Genomic DNA, 21,095 nt, shown 5'->3' on the forward strand with positions numbered 1-21,095 from the left:
GCAAAACAATAGGAGGCACTCAGTAGTGTCCGGCTAAAGCCAGAGACGAAGCCGCAGACGAGGCAACCTACCCTGCAGAGATAGCACCGCGCGTAAGCAGCTACCAGGGGATCGCCGATACCACAGATTGTGCCCGTCAGCCGAAGCAGCACCCCCGAATATTCCCTGGAATAAAGAAAAAAAAAAGAGTCAAGCTATAGTACTTACTGCACGAACATCTTACAGTTAAACCATGATATAGTGAAGCCGGCAGAATCGCCAATTTGCTTCGTTTTATTGAAATTTCGTTATACTGAAATTCAATCTTTTATGAAAATAAGTACAGTTGTCGACGTGTTTTTGTTACACGGAAGGTGCCGCAAAATTTTCTGACTTATCGGGCAATCAGTTAAAGCAAATTTCAATGGGAAAAAAAGATCATTTTGTTGAATTTGAGAGTCGGCAACAAGCTTGCTCTAAGCAGATGCCTTTTGTGGGATACATGCGGACTTCATTAAAAATAATTTAGCCTAGGATACAACACATTAGCAGCAGCAGACATCAAACATGGAACAGCAGAGACTGAAAACAGCCCATTGTTTTTAGATAACGGCAACTTTTTTCTGCAGTGTAGCTGCTGCCAATTTCGCCTGCTTCGGGAACTTGTCTGTTCCTGAAGTAAGTAACCCTCTTGCGGACTTTCACCATCACAAGTATTCCAAATGAGGATTTGGAGACCAACAAGCAAAAGTTTCTTGTGACAAGAATTAAGTTTTCGTAAAGCTTGACACAACACCATTTGTAACATCAGAAAACGAGCCAATTGGTACAGTTCATAAAAATTTGGGAGAGTTTAAAAGCATGGAAAACCCAATCAAGCGCTCTGCCTCCGCCCACCACCCTCTCCATCGCAGTGTGTGTCATGCTCAGCGCCGATGTGCCTCTAAGGTTGGTACTTCAAGTGTACCTGCACATAGGTACACTTGTAAAGTTCTGCAGCACTTGTGTGGCCTAAATAAGAAGCTAGACTGTGCAGGACTTACATAGGAAGTTTGGGCTGGTTTATGCAAGAGAACTTCTACAAAATAGACCTAAGGCAGGACACAGTCAACAGGGCACTGACTAAAAAAGTGACAGTTAATTTTATAAGAGAGAAACTATAACATGGAAGTGCAAAGCACAAGTAATCGGGACTGAGATTACAAACAACTGTTGTAAAACGATAAAACAGCCAAATGACAGGCAAGGCAGAGCAGAAAGAACTAACATAAATAAGTTACAGAACAGTTAGGCTTAATCTCAAAGCTGCTTTTGAGAAAAGAACCTTTTGCAACCATAAATTATGATTATGCCTCTCATCTCACTCATTGTCTGAGCATACCCCAAAGCAAATTAACAAGAAAACTGTTTTACCTTAGCATGTTGAGAAAATTACTAGGTACGCAAATCTAACATAAAAAAGTACAACTTTGACACAAGAGTACACACGAGTACATGCACTTTGTCAGCAGTGAAAGGTTAGGCTACCGATGACGAGGCGTTGAAGCATAAGAACTTCAGTGGCAAAACGACAAGTTTATTATTACATCTCCTCCCCCATTGTTCACCACGCTGGGTTGTTTTTTTTCCTATGAAAACACATTTTAGATGCCCTCATACCCTCGCTTGGTGGCACCTGCCCATACCCATGTGAATTCGTGGCATTTAACTTTTTTTTTAAAAGTAAAATACGATCACCGACAAAACTGGAAATTTCGTTTTGCGACAAAGCTGCCTGCGTGCGGCAGAGCTGACCTGCGGGTGAGGAAGCTGCAGCAGCGAAGGATGGCCGTCTCCACGTAGAAGCGGGGGATGAGCTCCCGCACCGAGGCTATCTTGAAGAACCAGTTGCGACAGGTCTCCTTGGCAGACTCGGGCACCTGGTCTGGCGTGAAGTCCGCTGCATGCGAGCACCACTCTCAAATAAATGTGCCGTCGTGCACAGAAACAAAACTGTACGAAGCACACCACAACACGCAAAGCACTTCGTGTGATGCGTGCTTCAGCTCTTCTTAAACGGGAGATGCATGGTATAATGTGGCATCCAATACAATGTGCAATAACTATTGATAGTACAGAAAAACAAAGACGGACAGAAAAAAAGGGCTAACAGACCAAGTGCCAACCTGCAGCTCCTCTGTCGAGTTCACCTGTCTTTCTGCACTACGAATTGCCACGATTTCGAACCAACAATCTCAAACAGCCACAAGACGTGTGAGGTGTCGGAATGATGGCTGCTCTCGCTATAGGAATGCATTAGAAACTTGCAACCTGCTAATGGGTGCAGAAAACTTGTCGGACAGAGTTGTTGCTTCATTTGGTCATACATGAAACCATGCACAGATTGTGCTGTGCATGCCCCATTTTAGTGTCAATATTGTGCACATAGAGTGAAAACCAGACGCTTTCTCTGCATATCTTAGGATATGTGCGAAGAAAAATGCAAAAATTACGTTGGTGCTAAACTCCCGCTCACTCATGCTTGCACCACGGAGAAAATATATAGTACCCGTTCCACCCTGTGAGTTTCATGCTGTTCACAACTCTGAATCAGCCAACAACCACACTGGCACCTCGCATCAGAACCGAAAGATAAGATGTACAGGAAAAGGAGAAAGCTATACAAGTGGCATGACATAGTACTGTGCAGTAATAATAACATGAGCTGGTTAGTAAGCCTCCAAATGGTATTAATACCTTTACTGGCGACAGCTGACATGTACGGACCTTTTTGAAGCATTGTAATGTTTTTGAAGGTTCCAAGTGAAAGTTGCCATGACAACAGGATTCTTCTCATGGCAGGCAGCGGTGGAAATTCTGCTCACCGCTCCATTTTACTGTCCTGGTTTACTGTCCAATGCACAATGTTTACCACCCACCACTTAGGCTGACCGGTCAAAATTCCCAATTCTTCTTTTTCTCGCGATCCTCGGATTTTCCTTTGTCACGTTGAGGGAAAGTATTAAAAAAAAATTGCGCAGAAGTTGAGAAAGTCAAATTTTTCTAGTGCGCTGTTGATAAAAATCAGGTAGAAAATATGGCGTCAGAAGGTATCATTGCATCGCGGACCACTCAGCTTGCCGTTGATGCAACACTGCCACTTTGGAACCATCGTAAAGAGGAGAGACCTGACCTTGAAATAGCCATGATGCCATATTTCACAGTGCAGAAATAAAGCAAAAGAAGAACGGTCGCATTGGAAAAAAAGAGAGAGAGAGGCTTAGTCACATGTACGGCACAGTGGTTTTGATAATGTGAGCACTTACAAGTTAGCCCGGGTATCTGTACTTATATATACCATGCCAGTCCCCCTCTTAGTTTTCCTCAATTGAGCTTTTACACTCCTTTTCAAGAGCCACGTTAGAGCTGCGTACAGGACACGGTGTGACTAACCAGGCAGGGGGACGGGCACCTTGCTTCCAGGCTTGAGGTACTCGGCCTTGGAGTGGATCCGCTGGTACACCAACTGGCCTGCACACAAGGTACCAGACAAAAACAACATTTACCCGTCTTTCAATGTACTATTGCTTTGAGAGCAAACGGCACCACCCGGTGAAAGTGCAGTGGACATTTGCCAAGAGAACAAGAACACCGCACTGCTATTTCGACTCTTATCTGAACTCCCTGACCACTGTACATTCGCTGCAAAGTGCAGTTCGAGTGCGCGGATGACTTCCACTGATTAGATATCAGTTAATTCTACGTGCCTTCCGATTCGGAATTGTTTGAAATTCCCAAAAGGAGAGCCCACACATGTTGAGCACCCCCCTCGATGCGAGTGCCAAGGAATTTAGACCAATTTTCTTCTTGCGCCATCATGGCTGCACTAACAGAAGTCAAGTGTGCCGTTGTGTACCTAAAGATCTCAGCTCGATGGCCTCAAATAATCAAGTGCTCACAGCACAGGCACCGCTCATCATGTGCTATGGTGCTGCATCACCAGGGCTCACCAAAGTTGTCCAGGATGTCGGTGATGAGGACAAACTTGCTCGGGTAGAACTGCACCACCGACGTGTCCACCAGAAGTTTTGAGCACTGCATCAGTATGCACACATGTCACCACATCACTGCTTGTCTTTGAGAACATGGTGGATCTACACCATCGCCCACAGGCATGTTAGCACAATACAACATACACAGTGTCAAACTAGCATCTTGTATCAGCTCCCTGCAGCGTATCCCAGAATGAGCAGCTTCGCAAAAATCTCAACTTCAATAGTGTCATGCTTTTCCATAAAACCCTTCCCAACAACACAATGGTTCAATCCTAAAGCCTCTGCAAGGAGCTGCAAGGGAACTGGGCTCATGTTCACAAACCTTCTCCCACATAATTATTGTCTGCAAACTGGCCACTGTAGCGCCGATTTTCACACTGCAACAGCATCTGTATTGTTTTTTTTCTGCAAATAAAGCAATTCCTATTTCTATCATGAGTCTATCATTTCTATCATGGGTGTACAAACATTGGCCAATCAGTAAACACTTTATTGCATGAAAAGTTTTGTTATGAAATGTTTCCTACTTCTGAAGTGTTAAAAAAACTAACATGCTCAGGTGCCAACAACTTCCTGGTCAACCCTTATGCGAAGGTGCATCATAGTCACTCATACAACAGCCATCAAGAAATATTTTTGCCAGCAATGCTTGTCATTTCTCCATCACATCACCTTAAAATGTACCATGCCAAAATGTCAAGTTCACTGAAGGTAAAGGCCCCAAGGGGAGACCGCCTCAGAGATTATAATAATAATAATATATGGGGTTTTACGTGCCAAAACCACTTTCTGATTATGAGGCACGCCGTAGTGGAGGACTCCGGAAATTTCGACCACCTGGGGTTCTTTAACGTGCACCTAAATCTAAGTACACGGGTGTTTTCGCATTTCGCCCCCATCGAAATGCGGCCGCCGTGGCCGGGATTCGATCCCGCGACCTCGTGCTCAGCAGCCCAACACCATAGCCACTGAGCAACCGCGGCGGGTCGCCTCAGAGATTCCTTTTTGTTAATAATTAAGCTAATTGGATGGAATTTATGCAAAATATAGGACTTATTCTCCCATTTTCGAATATGATTTTAATTACTGACTCTCTTATCTGGTTATTTTTTTGCACTCCTAGGAAGTCGGAAAAGTAGGGTCTCTTGTGCAAGGTTTGGGCTTCGCACCAGGCCTAGCCAAAGTGTTATAATATAACCTATACTGCCCCTTACAAACAAATAATTGCAAGAAAGCTCTCGAATTACTTTTGTTCACTTTCATTAGCTAAAGAAAGACTTCAATTTGGACTGTTGTTATCGAGAACTATCGTGACTATTTCTCAGATTAACATGACCAAAATTTCTGCAAATTACAATAAAACCTAGACATACTTGCATTCTAGACGTCCTTGTGCATATGCAAGCAAAATTTGGCTGAGGTTGGGTGATATTACGCACAATAATTTGTGTGCACAAATTTTAAATATAGCATATGAATGAAAAAGAGAAAAAAAACACAGAAAAAACGAAGTTGGAAGTTTCTAAACATGCTTACTACCTATTGCAGACGCTCAATTTGCATGAAATTTAGGCGGAATGCAGGCTATAGCCTTTCCAGAAAAGGGGTAAAGCTTCAACATTCTCCTGCTGCATAGGAGAGGCAGCAGCAGTGGTGTGACAGGAACTATGTGGCAGTTATGGTAGTGGTCCCTCGCCATACATTTAAGTATGCATTATAATTACAACGTTGCGTGGAGAGGCAGGTACCTGAATGGCAATCTTCAGTGCGCGCACACGCTGGTCCTGGTCCCACGCTTGGCGTAGGGCCTGATGCAGCTCCTCGATGCGTGTGGTGTACTCCTGCTGAGACAGGTTCAACATCTCCCGCACCGAACCCTGCACCGAGCAAGGGGGCAGAGGACCCTCAGGGCAAAACAATGCTTTGACACTTCTGTGTACTTAAACGCATCTGCGTTGCATCGATAGCTCACTACAAGGCCTTGAATAAACAAAAGAAGATACAAATCAGAGGGAACATTTGCAGCCTTGTCTATTGTTTTCTTTCCAGAAAAAGAGAAATTGCATCAGGACTGCATGACACACTTTGAGGTCAAAGGCTTGTCATGGAGCGGACATAGAGACGTGGACGTCTTACGCATTTTCAAGACAAGAGACTCACCTCTTCGAAGTCATCCAACTGCTCGAGCCGGTTCTTGACCTTGTCCGTGACGGAACTTTGCGTCTTCACCACCACTGCGCAGACACCATCAGGCACGGAGCACATGGCTCAGAGAGGGAGTGACAAGACAAAATAAAAGACAGTGAGGTTATTAAACAGGGGATATCTCCAGTTGGCAACCCAATACCGGGGAAAGAGAATAGGAGTAGGAAAATTTGAGAAAAGGAAAGAAGGAACTAAGACTGTCTGTGCATGACTATCACAAGCAGTCTGTCTAAGTTTTACACAGTCACACACAGTGATAGCGTCACACACAGATATACAGCATCAGACTGTACACAGCGTCGCACAGTCACAGTCCACCGTACAATCCAGTCTCCTTTAGGGTGCACTAACACCGGCGATCCACAGCGGAAATGCGACCAACCACAAGTCGCAACCAAGGAGCGACTCGCAGTGGCTGATCCACTGGCAAGCGCGACCTACCTGTTGCCCCACTGAAATGCCTGGCAACTGGTGGCATTTGCAACTGCCCAAACTGCCATGCCTACAGCATCATCATTTTCCCATGCTATTCCAACAATCTACTTCTGTGCTGCTGATTGGTTTAGCAGCTTTGCAAATCCAATCACAGAGCAGAAAAATCAGGCAGCGAGTGACTGACCTAAAACGGTCACTTTTCGACCAATGTGAATATTTGCGACCAACTTGGTCGCACGATCGCCGTGACCTGCCCGTGTGAATTCGCCCTTATGTGATGCAGAGCAACACACACATACAGATACACACTCATGCATGTCATTAATCCCAATGTTCACTAGACGGGGCATTACCTTTCTCACCACCCGAGAGGAAGCTTGTGGCTATGGAAAGCTTCTCGGCAGTTGAGTACTTGGCCAGTATGGCAGCCTTCTTGTTCTCCCACGGTTCGAAACGCGGCGAGACCACCTGCCTACGACCCTCCTCGGCTGCAGAAGAACTTGGCACGTCCAGGTCCTGCATGAAGCCATAAAAGCAGCATTTGCCTAAGGAAATTGCACGTATAAGTCAGACTCATCTCCGGGCCGGTTGACAACCGCACAAGAGCGAGATTCTCCATTTTCTCTGTGATAAAGAAAAGAGAATCTTTGGTGAGGCAGATTTGCCTTGTCAAAAATAGGTATTGCTGGCATTCTCATCTATCGCCCTAAGGTCGACGATGAAATCCACATAAGTAAACTCAAGGGACACTAAAGAGAACAATTATTTGAGCTATATTCGTAAGTTACCCTTCTACAGTGCGAAAAAGTCCCTCTTACTGTGAGAACAGGCTTGGCAAGGCTGGAAAGACACAAAAACGAAAGGTGGATGTGCCACCACTCGTGCTTGTAGGTGTCCCCGCACCAGCTTGCTGTGATGTGAAGAATTTTAACTATGTCTGCTCGTACCTAGTTATCGTTTAATCATTAAACATCGACTACATTTTATTCTAATGAAGCCCAAGAGTGAAGCTGGCAAATTTCTAGAACTCTTACTGAGCAAAAACGGCCAAAAAATATTTTTAAATAATTTAAATTCGCGATGTCACACTCACATACCAGGGCTGCAGTTTTGGCATGAAATAAAAAAAAAAGAACCTTGGCCTTTATTTTCCCTTCTGATAATTATCTCTTACCGTGAAATTATTGTAAAAAGAATTTCGGAGGAATGCTTAATGAGTCTAGGTTGAGTAAACGCTTCTCCTTAGTGTCCCATTAATGCATTTTTAAATTGTTCCATCAAACAACAAAGAAATTTTGTATGCCCTGCCACTTTAAAAGCATGCAGGAGGTCACAAACAGAATCAGTGCTTTAATGCTAATGCCTTATGATAAGCAAGTCTTCCAAAACACAAACTGAGGTTCTTTTTTGTATGTGCTAGTGTCCTTTGCTTGTCTTGACACCAGCACGAACAAACTGCAAGCTCACCTGTACTTACAACTTGTGGGACTTTGAAGCTTAGAACTACAGTGGACAACACGGCGTTCGTGTTGTCCACTTCTCTTCTCTTGTGTCCTGTCTGCACGGCTCACCTTTTTTGCATAATGAATCCTTACCAACTAGCTCAGCTTTCTGTCGTTGGCGTTCGTGTTGTCCACTTCTCTTCTCTTGTGTCCTGTCTGCACGCCTCAACCTTTTTTGCATAAGGGACTTTGAATTTCAGTGGTCTTTGGTTGTTCAGCATATGGAGCGAATTGTGAGAGCACAAGAACATTACATAAAATTATGTGCATTCAAGATGCAGAGAGCCCAAGAATGGAAGCAATATGTCCATGCGATTGCGTATTACACTGTCTCCAGGATAGGCCCAGTTTACTATTGCACTGTTTCAGGGATCAGCCTAATTTACATGGCGGGAAAGTGACTGCGCAGAGAGGCCGAACCTCGGACAAGAAGGTATCGAAAGATTCCCTTTAATAATATAATTATGTGCCTGAAGGCATACATTTGTTGCATTGAGGATATTTAAGTACCCTTGTCATGCCATGGCACCCCTACTCATTATGGCAACTCGTGGCGAGCACAGTATGCTACACTACGCAACATGCCACTGCTATCTCAGAGGCTGCACAGACCAGACGCATCTATGAGCAAACGATGTGTGTAGACCGGCAGTACAATGATTAAATTCTTCTTCTCTCTTTTTGAGATTGCAGATATATACATTTTTCATTTATTTCACTTAATATTAGCAATAATAGTGTCACTGAGAACATTCTCACGGTCACAAAATAAGCCAATAGCAGTCGATGGGCATCGCTGCTTGATGACATTGCGGAGGAAAGGGCAAGCAACGTTTTCCACTGTTTTTGACACGAAATTGTTAATTCCCTGCAGCATGCAGTGTAATAACATTTGGCTCACATGTTCACAGGAGCCTCTTCTACAGATCAGGAATGTTTTCTTACTATGTTCAAAAAGTGCTCCAGGGCCCCTTTAAAACATGTTGGTTATGATTATGCCACACCTTTCCTTCCCATCAATAAGAGGACTGCATCACACAACAAACCCCAGTCGCAAACTCCTGCTATTACCAATCGCTGGAAGAAAGGTCGCTCTACCTACGTACCGGCTGTTCACTGGCCATGGCAGACAAGGGGTCGGCACCATCACTGATAGACAGTGGGTCAGGACCGCCCCACGATGTGGTGGATGGACGCAACCGCTCCACCGGAGTCAGCCGCCGCTGCTCCTGCAAACACAGCATGGCATATGCTTCACTGGACAGGGAACGGTCATACTAATGAAAACCAGTAAAACTGGGCAAGTTGTTGCTGGCTTATAGTTGACAACAGTGCACTTTGCGAAAATGAAGGAATGTGTACCTTGTTTCTGTCGTCCTAACAGTGCTGCTGTTAATTATAATAATTACTTTATTTTCATTCAAATGCAAGACGGTGACGGTAGAGAGAGAGAGAGAAAGAGAGAGAGAGAACTCGAAGTGGCTTGACTAATTCTCCTCTACTATGAAAGAAAACATTTGTTTTTTCCCTTTGGCTGACAGCGTTTAGTACACCTCATGCTGGATGTTGATTATAGTATTAGAAAAGGGGGTAATGCTTCGATAATGTTCAATATGGGTGCCATAATAATACAAAACACAAAATGAGTTGTAAATGCTGTACATATCACATATATTTGCTACTAACACATTTAGTGATTTATTTCTTTTTCATTAATTGATTCTTGGTTGACTACCTCAACTTGTACATTTTTGTCAGCCTCCCCCTCACTGTAATGAAATCATTTGGTGCTGTGGGTATGCAATTAATAATTAATTAATCATACAATAGCATCATTACAAAAATAAGTACAAAGGAGCTCACAGTAAACATAGCTGTCAGTGCAATCAACACATGAATATCCTATAATATTAGCCACATATGCAAAGACAACTAACTAATATTCTAGAACACTGTGAACTCCTATCGAATACTGCAGTGCAAATGAGCTGGTAATTTACCTGGAACTGTAACTTCCTGCAACGACACCTGCAATTCCTGTTCATACAAGACTCAGTACAAGCAGTTGTTGAACTGTATACACTTGCTATTATGAGTGCTGCAAAGCCATCGTGACTTCAAGTTCACTGAGGGAAGGTGTGTTCTTACCGTGATGACATTTGACCTCAGCGGGTGGTCTGAAACTTCCTCGAGAATACCTCGGCGTTCCTTGCGCTCTGCCTCATAGTTGATCACTCTGCTCTCCCTAAGGAAGAAATGCATACAATGTAACAGAATCTGTACTAATACCTTCCTATTATTGTTATTTTTAGGTGTGTATGGATATTTGAACCTTTCAAATAACAAATTGAATGGTGTCTTATTCGATTCGAGAATCGAATATACATTGTTTGCAAATACAAATATATATTTTTAATAGCTGTATAACATTTTGTAATGTCAATTGTGTGCAATGAAACATAAAAATGGACCAAAAGTACAACTAATTTCATCCCTAAAGGCATGAAATTTGATAACTTTGGTAGTGGGCTGGGCTACGTCACTCAGGGAGCTAGACTTTATAGGCTATTCAGTGATTGTTAGCCCTCTCCAAAAAGTCATGTTGTAAGCAAGCAAACTGCCTACTTGTTCCCCAATTGCTCCATTTGTGCTTTTGGTAAACAACGCTTCATAATGTGCAGTGCAATGAATGGAACTCACTAACGTCATGAATATTAAGACGTGAACACTGTTTTACATTAACTGTGAAAACTGCTGTTCATCACTCGAAAGCTACTCAAAAAAAGCATTTAATATTCGATTCCATTTAGTTCTGGCTCTATTGAATTCGTATTTGATTCGGCCTCAGAAGTTTTCATTCACATACCCCGAACTATTATCATTTGCACACCCCTATATTGCCCTGCTTATCTTTCAGTGCAAACATCTTGGCTTGTCCTATGACAAGTTTTCTTCTCACTGATTTCATGCTACGTCCATTTATGACTACTTCCTCAGTCTTTCTTGCATTATAATTTCAAGTATCCTTTATTTTCTCCTTGTTGATCAGTTTTGACAATTCCACAAATTCTATCTGATCTCTCGACTTTGACTGTTTCATTCTTTGTTGTTTCTTTATTACGTCCTTTGTTGCTTGGTAAAGCGCACCTACTGGTTGCCTTGGTGCGTTGCCTCCTACTTCAAGTGGCTTCTGAAGCCAGCCTAGTTACAGCTTCATTCATTACCTGTATGTCATCTACATCTCGCTGTTCTAAGGCTGCATATTTGCAAGTACCAGCCTGAATTGGTCTCCTTTTATCCTTACTGCATCTAGGTTGGCATGTTTCTTCTTGACCAATTTTACTCTTTCTCTCTTCAAATTCAGGTGAATCCTAGACCTCACTGACCTATGATCACTGCACTTTACCCCACCTAACACTTCTACATCCTGTACTACGCTGGGATTGGCAGAAAGTATGAAATCGATTTCATTCCTTGTTTGACCATTAGGCCTTTCCAGATCCACTTTTCTGAAGAAGGTGTTCATTATTCGTAGCTTATTCCTTTCCACAAATTCTACCAACATCTCTCCTCTAGTGTTTCTAGAGCCGGTACCGTAGTTGCCAATTGCTTGTTCACCAACCTGCTTTTTCCCTACTTTTGCACTGAAGTTGACCAGTACCACAGTGTACTGAGTTTGCGCTTTTCTCATAATTCCACGTCTTCATAAAGGTGACCTACTTCACCATCATCGTCATGACTGGAGGTTGGAGCGTAGGCTTGTACCACCTTTAATCTATACCTCTTATTAAGTTTTACTACGACTACTGCTACCTCCTGATTAATGCTGTAGAATTCGTCAATGTTGTCCGCTATGTCCTTATGTGTTATGAATCCTACCCCATATAACTTCCTATCTGGGAGTCTTCTATAGCAGAGGACATGGCCGCTAGTCAGCACTGTATAAGCCTCACCAGTTCTTCAAACCTCGCTAAGGCCAATGATATCCCAAACAATGCCTCATAGTTCTTCAAAGAGTCCTGCTAAGTTAGCCTCACTCGAAAGAATTAGGGTGTTAAGGGTTGCAACGGTCAGTTTCCATAGGTGGCCTGTATGGGTCCAGAGATTTTTAGCACCCTCTGCTGCGTTACAGGTCTGACCGCTGCCTTGGTCAGGTGCTCCGCAGCTGCTGGGGACTGAGGGCCATGGGTTAATTGCTACAAAATAGAAAAATAAGACAAATGACAATAAAAGGCCTTGTATCTCACAAAAAAAAAAAGACAGTACAAATAGAAAGCTGCGTCAGTTTCTTGTGGGAAAGTAAGCAGGGGAGCCTGGTAGCATTGAGAAGCAAAACCACTCGAATACAGCCTCCCGAGCTGACAGTGCCATAACACACAGTTCGATTCAAATGGCCCGAGGCAGAATGTCTTTTGGACAGCAGCATCTGTGGCTCTGCGGTGCCATCTACCACCACTTTTTTCGAGGCGCCAGGACTAATGTCTGAACCTGAGCTCGTTGGTACAGGTTTCCCGTTAACCAAAGGGGCAAAAGACTTGGATTATTTATTTATTTATTTATTTATTTACTTATTTATTTATTTATTTATTGAACATACCTTACAGGCCCTTTGACAGGGCATTGAGTAAGGGGGGTAATAAAAAAGTACAAAGTAACTTGTCGGTGTACAACGTACGGCTCAAATTTGCAGTTTAATATGAAGGAGAGGAATCGATGATAATGTGGTATGGCGGCAAGTACAAGGTTGGGCGGGAAAAAGGATAACATGAAGAGAGAAAAAAATATATTGGCTGGCATTATACATATGGCAAAACTGGATACAAGAACTATAAAGTGTACCGATTACAATGACAACAGTAACAAGAAAAGAAACTACAACCAAAGATAGACTGACAAATATGTGGAATCTAGGAGCATGAACAGTTGGCAGGGTTTAAAATACGCACCATGGTAGGGCATGATAAAAACGCAGGAACTAATGGCGTGCACAGTAAAAACATTTATCAATATAAGGAATGCAGTCGGGCACAAAGTGGGATACTGAAAAAACAAAAAAAAACACGTGCAGTGGTACAAAAGATGACAGATGTCTTTGGTCTTAAAGCTGTCAAAATAACAAATAAATAAATACATGGGTGGTATACAGAACATGGCACTGGAAGTAAAATAAAGCTGGAAATACTAGTGGCAAGTTTTTATTGCGAAAAGAAAGAGTCCAGGAGTTGACGGAAATTATCGTGGTCTGGTTCGGATGCAATGTTGTCTGGAAGACCATTCCACAAACGTATGGCACGAGGAAGAGCAGATGCGTTGAAGGTGTGAGTTGACCCATATAATCGCGTGAAACTTAAGTGATTATGCAACCGACGGGATGTGATGGAAGGAGCATCAAGGTGAAGTGGGAATGGTCTGTTGCTGTATGCGTATTTGTGAAAAAGGCATAAAAGGGCAATGTCGCGACGAGCACTAAGGGGTTCAAGTGAAAGATTGAGCTTAATTTGCGTTATGCTGTTATGGTTGTCATAATTGCGTGAAATGAAACGGGCAGCCCTATTCTGAACCGCTTCAAGCATGTTAATCAAATAATTTTGGTAGGGGAACCAGATAGATGCGGCGTATTCAAGCTGTGGGCAAACGAAGGTCTGATAAGCTAGATGACGAACGTGAGTGGGACAGTTATGTAAATTTCGACGTAAATTTCCTAAAGATTTTGAAGCTTTTGCACATATGGTGGTAATATGGTAAGACCAGGAGAGGTTGGGTGTGAAATGAATACCAAGGTACTTATAAGATGATGCCTGCGACAGTTGGTAATTGCTAATGGTGTAGCAGTAGTTGGAAATGTTTTGCTTGCGTGTGAAGGAGATTATTTTGCATTTTTCTGTATTCAGCGACATAAGCCATTTTTTACACCAGTTGTTAATGCGGTAAAGGTCGTTTTGCAGCGTTAAGCGGTCATCGGCACAGGTTATTGGACGATATATGATGCAATCGTCAGCGAAGATTCGCATGCAGGAATCAATGTTTTCTGGCAAGTCGTTTATGTACAATTAAAAACAATAGGGGGCCGTAGGACAGGACAAAGTGCTGCCTTCTACCCTTTGGATAAAGACAAGACATTGCTGCGATTAAGTATCAAAGTTCCATTTTTTTGCACCATTTGGTTAGTGGCGAAGTGCCAGTAGCCATACCCTACACACTGGGTATGTGCATGGAGCGGTTAATTGTTAGCATAAACACAAGCAATTCAGAATGCCAACTTATTTTTTCAGTTGAACCATATAGGGCAGTTGGCAGTAGGTGCCCTCACCAACGCATTGAAAAAAAAAATTGCACTGCCACCTGGCCAACACTGGTTCGCTAAGCAGCTAGCCGACAAATGTCGACTTCTAAATCCAGCTCTCTTTACTGAGATAGCCCCGTTCAGCAGCATCCCTATACAGGATGTCATGTGGTGATGATGGTGATGCAAATGGTCTAATGAACAATCAAGACAAATAAATGGACAAACCACACGCGTACTTCAAAAGCCATGCACCTCGATCGCTGATTAAACTTTAAAATGTAGTGTTCCATTAGCCCTTTCATAGAATAGCATCTTTTGGACAAAGACGACTTCCAGTGCACTGAAAAATGTTCCATATACGGTGTGCCTTTCCGCACGCAGGTGGCGTTTTTTGTTTTTTTTTTGTGATGGGGTTCTCATACCTCCAGTATGTTCCCAATCGCCCATAACAATTATGAGCCTGCCATTACATGCACTATCGAGTTCCTAAACTAGGTAACAAGTGCAGCTTGGTTTGGAGCTGTCCGTCATAGGCCACAATATTTTTGGTTCGAAGCAGCTTGCTGCGCCGCCAATCAACTGTTATTAAATTTCTACCCAGCACTAATTACTTACCACGTGTCAACAACATCAGCTTCACACGCAGGACTTCCCGCAAACACTTAAACCCAACATAAGTGCTGGGTATGGTGAGCAAAGTGTGGTGTGGTGAAGTATATATAGTTTCTGCATAATTAAGGGCAAAGCAATGAATGCAATAGCAAAATGTTACACTATTACACAAAAAGTAAGACTCGTAGTTGTAGTGGCAGTATGAACTGAAGTAAACGTAAGCTGACTAAGTAAAAACGAGCTATTGTGCTAGAGGTCCTTTGTTTGGCCCTAAATGGACATTGAATAATTTCATTTATGTTTACTAATTAAAGCCAATGTCTTTCTTAGCGACTTTACCATCACTTTTCCGTATCGGCTATGTTTCAACCCTCTTTCTTGGGTTGATCCCAGATGTAGTGTACATCCGAGGCAATAAAATTACATAAATCATTTCAGGTTTGAGCTCTAGATTATTATTGTTTTGCACTTTTAATATCTAAGTTTGAGAAGATTTAAGATAAAAGACACGCGCACTGTCGGTACTTTGCTTCATGATCATTTGTTAGTGGACTGCGATTATCACAATTCTGAGGAATATAATTTTGTCAAGAATGTAAGACCTGGCATGGGCAACTTTAGTGAATGGTGTGCGGCAACATAATACCCGCATATACCGCACTTCATGGCGCACATATACCTAAACATATACGGACCGTCACGGCGACGCCGATGACAAAAGTTCGTTTGGCGTAATCGCTATCGCAATAAAACAGTAGTAAATTTCGTCTCGACGTATCTCTGCCGCACTACAGAGGCACCGGCAAAGAGTTTCCGACACCGCTTTGAAGGCACAAGTGCATGGCTGACAGCAACAGATCGTTGTTCTCAAAAAGTGATACATGCTACGATACCGTTTTTCCGGAAAAGTAACCAATGGTTGACAATTAAACGCGTCTTGAAGTTACCGCCAACTCTATACTTATGCCGCAATTCATCTTGATAGACTTGCCGGTAGATAGACTGCACCCAGTCGATCGAATGAAACTTCGGCTGCTACATCAGCATGTATTGGAGATACCTAGAAAGTAGAGCCACGTTGCTGAAGAAGACGCGAAAGGACTTACCAAGTTATTGTCATAGCCGTGCGAAAAACCGATGAAGCGCTGAGCACATCGACACTTCAGGGCAGCGCCGGATGACTGCTAGGAGGGATCGTCTTCGCCTAAAATTAACGCTCTCTCGATCAGAAACTGCACGCCACTAAATAGTTTAATCAGAGTCAAATTACTTAACCATGCGCCCACCACATAATTCGTATCTCGGAAAGAAATTACCCGCTTCAAACGTTGCACAGAAACAGAAACCACTTCACACAGAATGCGCACCTCCCCTCCTAGACGCGCGTAAAGCGAAGGAAGCGCCTCCTGGAGCTTAGCACTAGTCTTGAAATGCACTCATCAACAAATACAATAATAATAAACGTGAAAAAATTACAACTTGTGCACTGTATTGTTTTCACGTTACGTTTCTGGCTTTATGCGCTCACTTTTTACACTCGCAAGTCGCTGCTCTTGGCGATCGACTAGCCATCATCGACATCGTGCGAAAGTGTGCAAAATGGCAACGATTGAAGAAGTGAGCAGCGAGATCTTGCACCTTATTTACGACGTTATCAGAAGGTATGATTTCGGTGCACTCTATTTTACAGCGAAGCTGTTATGTGGAGTTCTGCAACGGTTTTCGTGTAGCAGTGAAGGCCAGCATGATACGCTGTTGTCAAATCTAAATGCAATGCAACATGTGTCGGAGACTGGTCGGAGCCATCGTTGGTCGGAGCCCCGATCTTTGCTTTGAAGCGTCGCAAGTTGGCGGCTCGGCGAGCCGTTGTATCGCTGCCTGGTCTGCTTTCATCTCATTGCTCGCTTTCTTTTTTATTTAACACGTTGTAGCAACATCTCATTACTAAGTGTACGGTGCTCAGCGATTGAAACGCGATACCCGGGGCGCGTGGCTGTCGGCGCTTTTTGCGCCGCTGGTGGGCCCAGGGGACACCACGCTGATGCATTTTTTTACTGCATGAAAGCGAGAGCGTTTGCGATGCATTGTGACTGCATTCGGCCCATCAGCAATCGCGTAGCGCTCACACCGGTGGCGAAAAGAAAGAAAGGAAAAGTGCCGGCCGCCATGCCATCCGTGTATATCACGTTTCAGTCGCCGAGCACTGTACTTTGGCAGCGCCAGTTGGAGCTCGGGCTGGCCCTTGGGTTGCTGGCTCGCCGAAATCTGCTGTCCGTTATGGCGAAAAGCTGGTCTTGTATACGAAGAAAAAAAAAACCGCCCGATTTATCGAGCGATGTTCCCAATGGTGCTGCTGATCACTTTTCTTTTACTAGTTGCAACAGGGTATCATTGTTTCGTACTGTTGACGGCGCCTCCAGGACAACAAAGCGGCAACGGGGACACCAAAGCTGGAGCCAGGATCGCCCTGCTTTGATCCCCCCGCTGCCCCTAGGGCCGCCTCTGCTTTATTATAATCTCAGGTGTTCTCCTGAAGCCTCTGTTTCCCAGTTACATGTGCCTTCGTGAAGCAGTAGCTAAAAAAAATTAAATCTATCGTAGCAATGAAAAAAACAAAGCACCCTGCAACTTCTGTAACGCAAGTCGGAACATGGTCGAATATCATTCACTGTCAATACTGTTCCGTGACGTGAGAAACTAAGTTTCACACTTTGTGTGTGAAGATAATTGTTCTGTGTATTACACATCTCAGCCCTTCCCGGCATTCAAATTGCTTCACTTCGACGATTAACCAAACTGCTGTCCATTCATATAAGTGCACAGAGGCGGGTGAGTTGGTACGTAACCAACTATGATGAATAACCACACTGAAGCATGTGTCCAGGACCGCGATTTTGTGTCAATGCCTTTTTCCCAATGCTACCTTGGCGTTTCGTTGCTTTGACCACTCACCAACGCGAGTACGGTCGAAAGGCATTGGCGATCGGGAAAAGGCACGGCTACAAAATCGTGGTGCGGCAGTCATCCTAGCTGTGTGCTACTTGTTTCTTGTGTGTGCAGTTCTTTCCCTGGTTTTAGTCGTGATTCACATGCACAGAGACATCACCAGGGTTTGCTGCACCTGGAGGGGTATTCTGTAAGCGCCCACCTAGCGTACATGTCCATTTTATCTGCTGCTGTAGTGCCAATTGACTGGGGGCGCCTTTCTCCTTGTCACATGCAGTGGCGTAGCTAGGTCGTCTGGCACCCGGGGCCCTTAGCTCTTCTGCCCCCCCCCCCCCTGGGTGTAGGCGAGGAAGGCGAGGATATCGAAAATTTTCTGGTGCCTTCAGACGTATATGACACCCCCCCCCTCTGGCCCCGTGCACCCGGGGCCTGGGGGTGCATGGCCCCGGGTGCATGGACACCCCCCCATTGCTACGCCACTGGTCACATGTACCCCAGCCTAGCCCATCAGAACTTCAGCAGAAGACAAAACGAACATGTCCTCTAGGTGGACACGTACAGAATATCCCCACTGGTTTGTCGCCTGCCATCCTCGACATGCTTTACTTACTTTCTTAAAGACAATTTTTAGAAGCCACTCCCTCAGATTGGCAAGTTATTGACCCGATGTCTCTCTAGTGATGTCTCTGATAGTACGGTCTGCATGCTACCTGTCTGAAAGCATTGTGTTTCTGTGCCTCTTGCCTCCGCAGTATCGAGAAGGACTCACATGACCCAACGCAAAAGCGGGATAGCTACGACAGTGCTGCCAAGATCCAGGAGCTGCGCGGCAAGCTGCAGCTGTGCCGCGACCTGATCAACAAGCTGCCGGGCATTGAGCTCACGCGCGAGGAGCAGCTGCGTCGGGTGGATGCACTGCGGCGCCAACTGGCACGAAAGCGCGAGCTGCTGGTCAAGTACAAAAGTATGTGCCACTTCGACATGAAGTAGCATTTACCATGACGAGGCTGTTCCTGCACCGCTTGCTACAACTGCGCCCTATGGTGTGGGGCATTACAGTCACAGGCCGCCGCTACTGCCGCAGCTACGTCAGAGACCACTACTTCGGCTTCTTTCGGGAAAGTGGTGTCTATCACCGGACCGTAGCGACAACCAATGCTCAGCTGGGACCTACAGCACCGGAGGCGTCTGCTCTCTCAGCCCTTGGCGACGACCATTTAGTCGGTGCTGTGCTGTCCTGTGCCTCTTCTGCAGGAGGAGGACGCGCACATGCCTTGGAAAGAGAGTGCTGCCGTAGAGTAGGTCACCTCGCACCTGAACTTGCGATTCGTGTTATGGATGCCTGGGCGACTGGTTCACCTCATTGCGGAGGCACCTACGTACGGCAGCTGTTGCGCACTGTTGACTTAAGGCAGCTGCCCCGGCCACATCTGGTTCATTTGATTTACCTTTTGGCTCTCAAGAAATGCAGTGTTCCACCTGACTTTGCGAGTGCTGTTGAACATCGACTGCCAGAGTTCAAGCTGGAAGGAGATTTCAGAGAATTGGCTGTGCTGTGTAGTAGTCTGTTCAAGTTAAAGATCAGGGTCTCCAATGATGCCTTTCTCCATGTCGTGTCTCAGCATACAGCCAGTGCATTGGCATTGTGCAAGGACAGGTTTGACATTCTAGCCGCGCTGAAATTCTTGCGACTTTGTGAGCATTACAGTGCCGACGTTCTCAAGAACCTGGCAAGTTACGTCGCTGGTCACAGCCGCGAACTAGTTGTCACGGAATGTGCTCACATGTTGGCTGCCTTCTCCAGCGTTGCTGCGTATGACAGAGGCACGTTTGACCGTCTCGAGGACAGTGTGGTTTCCTTACTTCGCGTACGTTCATCAATCAAAGGCGACTCGTCTAAGCTGCACCCTTCCTTGCGTCCAAGAGTGAAAGATGTGGCTAAGGTGCTGTGGACATTTGCAGCTGTAAACCATCGCGCCAAGAACGAGAGTTTGCAAACGACAGTCCAGTTTCTCGAGCAGAACCTTACGTTGAACAGAGATCTCTACCACGTGCTTGACGCCCTGCAATCTCTCATTTGTCTCGACTGCTACCCGTGGGGCCTCATTGACAGAGCGACTTCGCCCAGCGCAGAGCGCGCAGTCTCTCTCGATGGCAAGAAGAAAGCGACTCTGCGGCTGGCATTCGTCACAGCATCCGCACAGTTGATGAGGGGCGCTCCACTGACTGCGATGCTGCCCAGTAACAGAGAGCAACCCCCAAGACGTGACAGCTTTGGAGACCTAGTGGCCGTGTTTGGAGAACGTCGGCTGCGCGCCAGCTGCCTCTTGCCACACATCCGCATCGCCGGCGTGGCTTTTGCAGTGTGTCCACAGTCACTGCGCGTCAGCCCCGTGCTGGACGTGGCAGACGTGAAGCGACAGACGACGCCTGCCAGCAACCACAAGCCTCGCATCGTCAGCGTAGAGCTACTGGACGACAGCGTGTTGGTGCGAAACAGTGGGGAGCGCCTTCGCGGTATCATGGCAGCCAAAGTGCGCCAGCTTCGTGCGTTGGGTGTGTTTGTGATTGGCGTGTCACCAGAGGAGATCGTGCGTCTCGCTGCACTCCCAGACAGGCGGCAGTGGTGGGATGCCTTTGTGCGTGCGTGTGCTCTAAATGAACCTCCCCCTGCAGGCTTTAAAACCATGCTAGTGAGTGAACCTGCTTGACGGCATCATTGGTTTCTAGCAGTCTTACAAATATTCCTCCACCTCAAGTCAAGAGTAGGATGACAGCTCTGCATAGACTCAACTACAGTCGAACCTTGTTGTAACGAGCACGGATACAACAAATTGTTGGGCGTACTGGGATAAATATAAATTTTGGTTGACCATGCTTTTCTTTAATGAGTATTGTACTGCTGCTTATGAAAGCAAGATCCGAGACTACAGTTAGGCGGAGGAACATTAACAAATACAGGAGCGTGTCTGAGGAACTGCATTTTAACACAAACGCCTGTCCGTTTTGAGAAACTGTTGCACACCTCTTGTGGAGGCTACATGTTTCATGCCATTGAAACACCAGCATTTTCTTTTTTCTTATCAAGGTCCACAA

General features: G+C 45.0%; 3 protein-coding genes across 3 annotated transcripts in view; 2 read left to right on the forward strand and 1 right to left on the reverse strand.

Annotated features, from left to right (window-relative positions):
* Positions 1-16,450, reverse strand: part of LOC126529027 (VPS35 endosomal protein-sorting factor-like) — a 32,318-nt gene extending 15,868 nt beyond the window's left edge. The window contains exons 1-10 of the mRNA XM_050176631.3: positions 16,160-16,450; positions 10,304-10,400; positions 9,262-9,384; positions 7,007-7,169; positions 6,174-6,247; positions 5,762-5,890; positions 3,969-4,053; positions 3,412-3,489; positions 1,774-1,918; positions 72-165 (exon numbers count right to left, since the gene is read on the reverse strand). Coding sequence (XP_050032588.1) covers positions 72-165; positions 1,774-1,918; positions 3,412-3,489; positions 3,969-4,053; positions 5,762-5,890; positions 6,174-6,247; positions 7,007-7,169; positions 9,262-9,384; positions 10,304-10,400; positions 16,160-16,173 — 1,002 coding nt within the window. The 5' untranslated portion in view covers positions 16,174-16,450. The remainder of the gene's footprint in view (positions 1-71; positions 166-1,773; positions 1,919-3,411; positions 3,490-3,968; positions 4,054-5,761; positions 5,891-6,173; positions 6,248-7,006; positions 7,170-9,261; positions 9,385-10,303; positions 10,401-16,159) is intronic.
* A 158-nt stretch (positions 16,451-16,608) lies between these two features.
* MED9 (mediator complex subunit 9) lies at positions 16,609-18,989 on the forward strand. Its single transcript, XM_050176637.2, has 2 exons — positions 16,609-16,714; positions 18,752-18,989. Exons 1-2 carry the CDS (start codon positions 16,653-16,655, stop codon positions 18,987-18,989), a joined length of 300 nt encoding a protein of 99 aa, XP_050032594.2. The 5' UTR covers positions 16,609-16,652.
* Positions 18,990-18,997: 8 nt separating this feature from the next.
* On the forward strand, positions 18,998-20,876 carry LOC129380086 (uncharacterized). Its single transcript, XM_055069563.2, has one exon. It carries the CDS (start codon positions 18,998-19,000, stop codon positions 20,708-20,710), a length of 1,713 nt encoding a protein of 570 aa, XP_054925538.1. The 3' UTR covers positions 20,711-20,876.
* Positions 20,877-21,095: the final 219 nt, after the last annotated feature.

The sequence above is a fragment of the Dermacentor andersoni genome, chromosome 8 (assembly GCF_023375885.2).
Source record: "Dermacentor andersoni chromosome 8, qqDerAnde1_hic_scaffold, whole genome shotgun sequence".
Lineage (NCBI taxonomy): Eukaryota > Metazoa > Arthropoda > Arachnida > Ixodida > Ixodidae > Dermacentor > Dermacentor andersoni.

What these genes read in the sequence shown, in the direction of transcription:
- MED9 (XM_050176637.2), top strand. Translation starts at nt 16,653, where the DNA reads ATGGCAACGATTGAAGAAGTGAGCAGCGAGATCTTGCACCTTATTTAC. An exon ending in ATTTACGACGTTATCAGAAG is followed by an intron (nt 16,715 to 18,751) that starts GTATGATTTCGG and finishes TTGCCTCCGCAG; the next exon opens with TATCGAGAAGGACTCACATG.
- LOC129380086 (XM_055069563.2), top strand. Translation starts at nt 18,998, where the DNA reads ATGACGAGGCTGTTCCTGCACCGCTTGCTACAACTGCGCCCTATGGTG.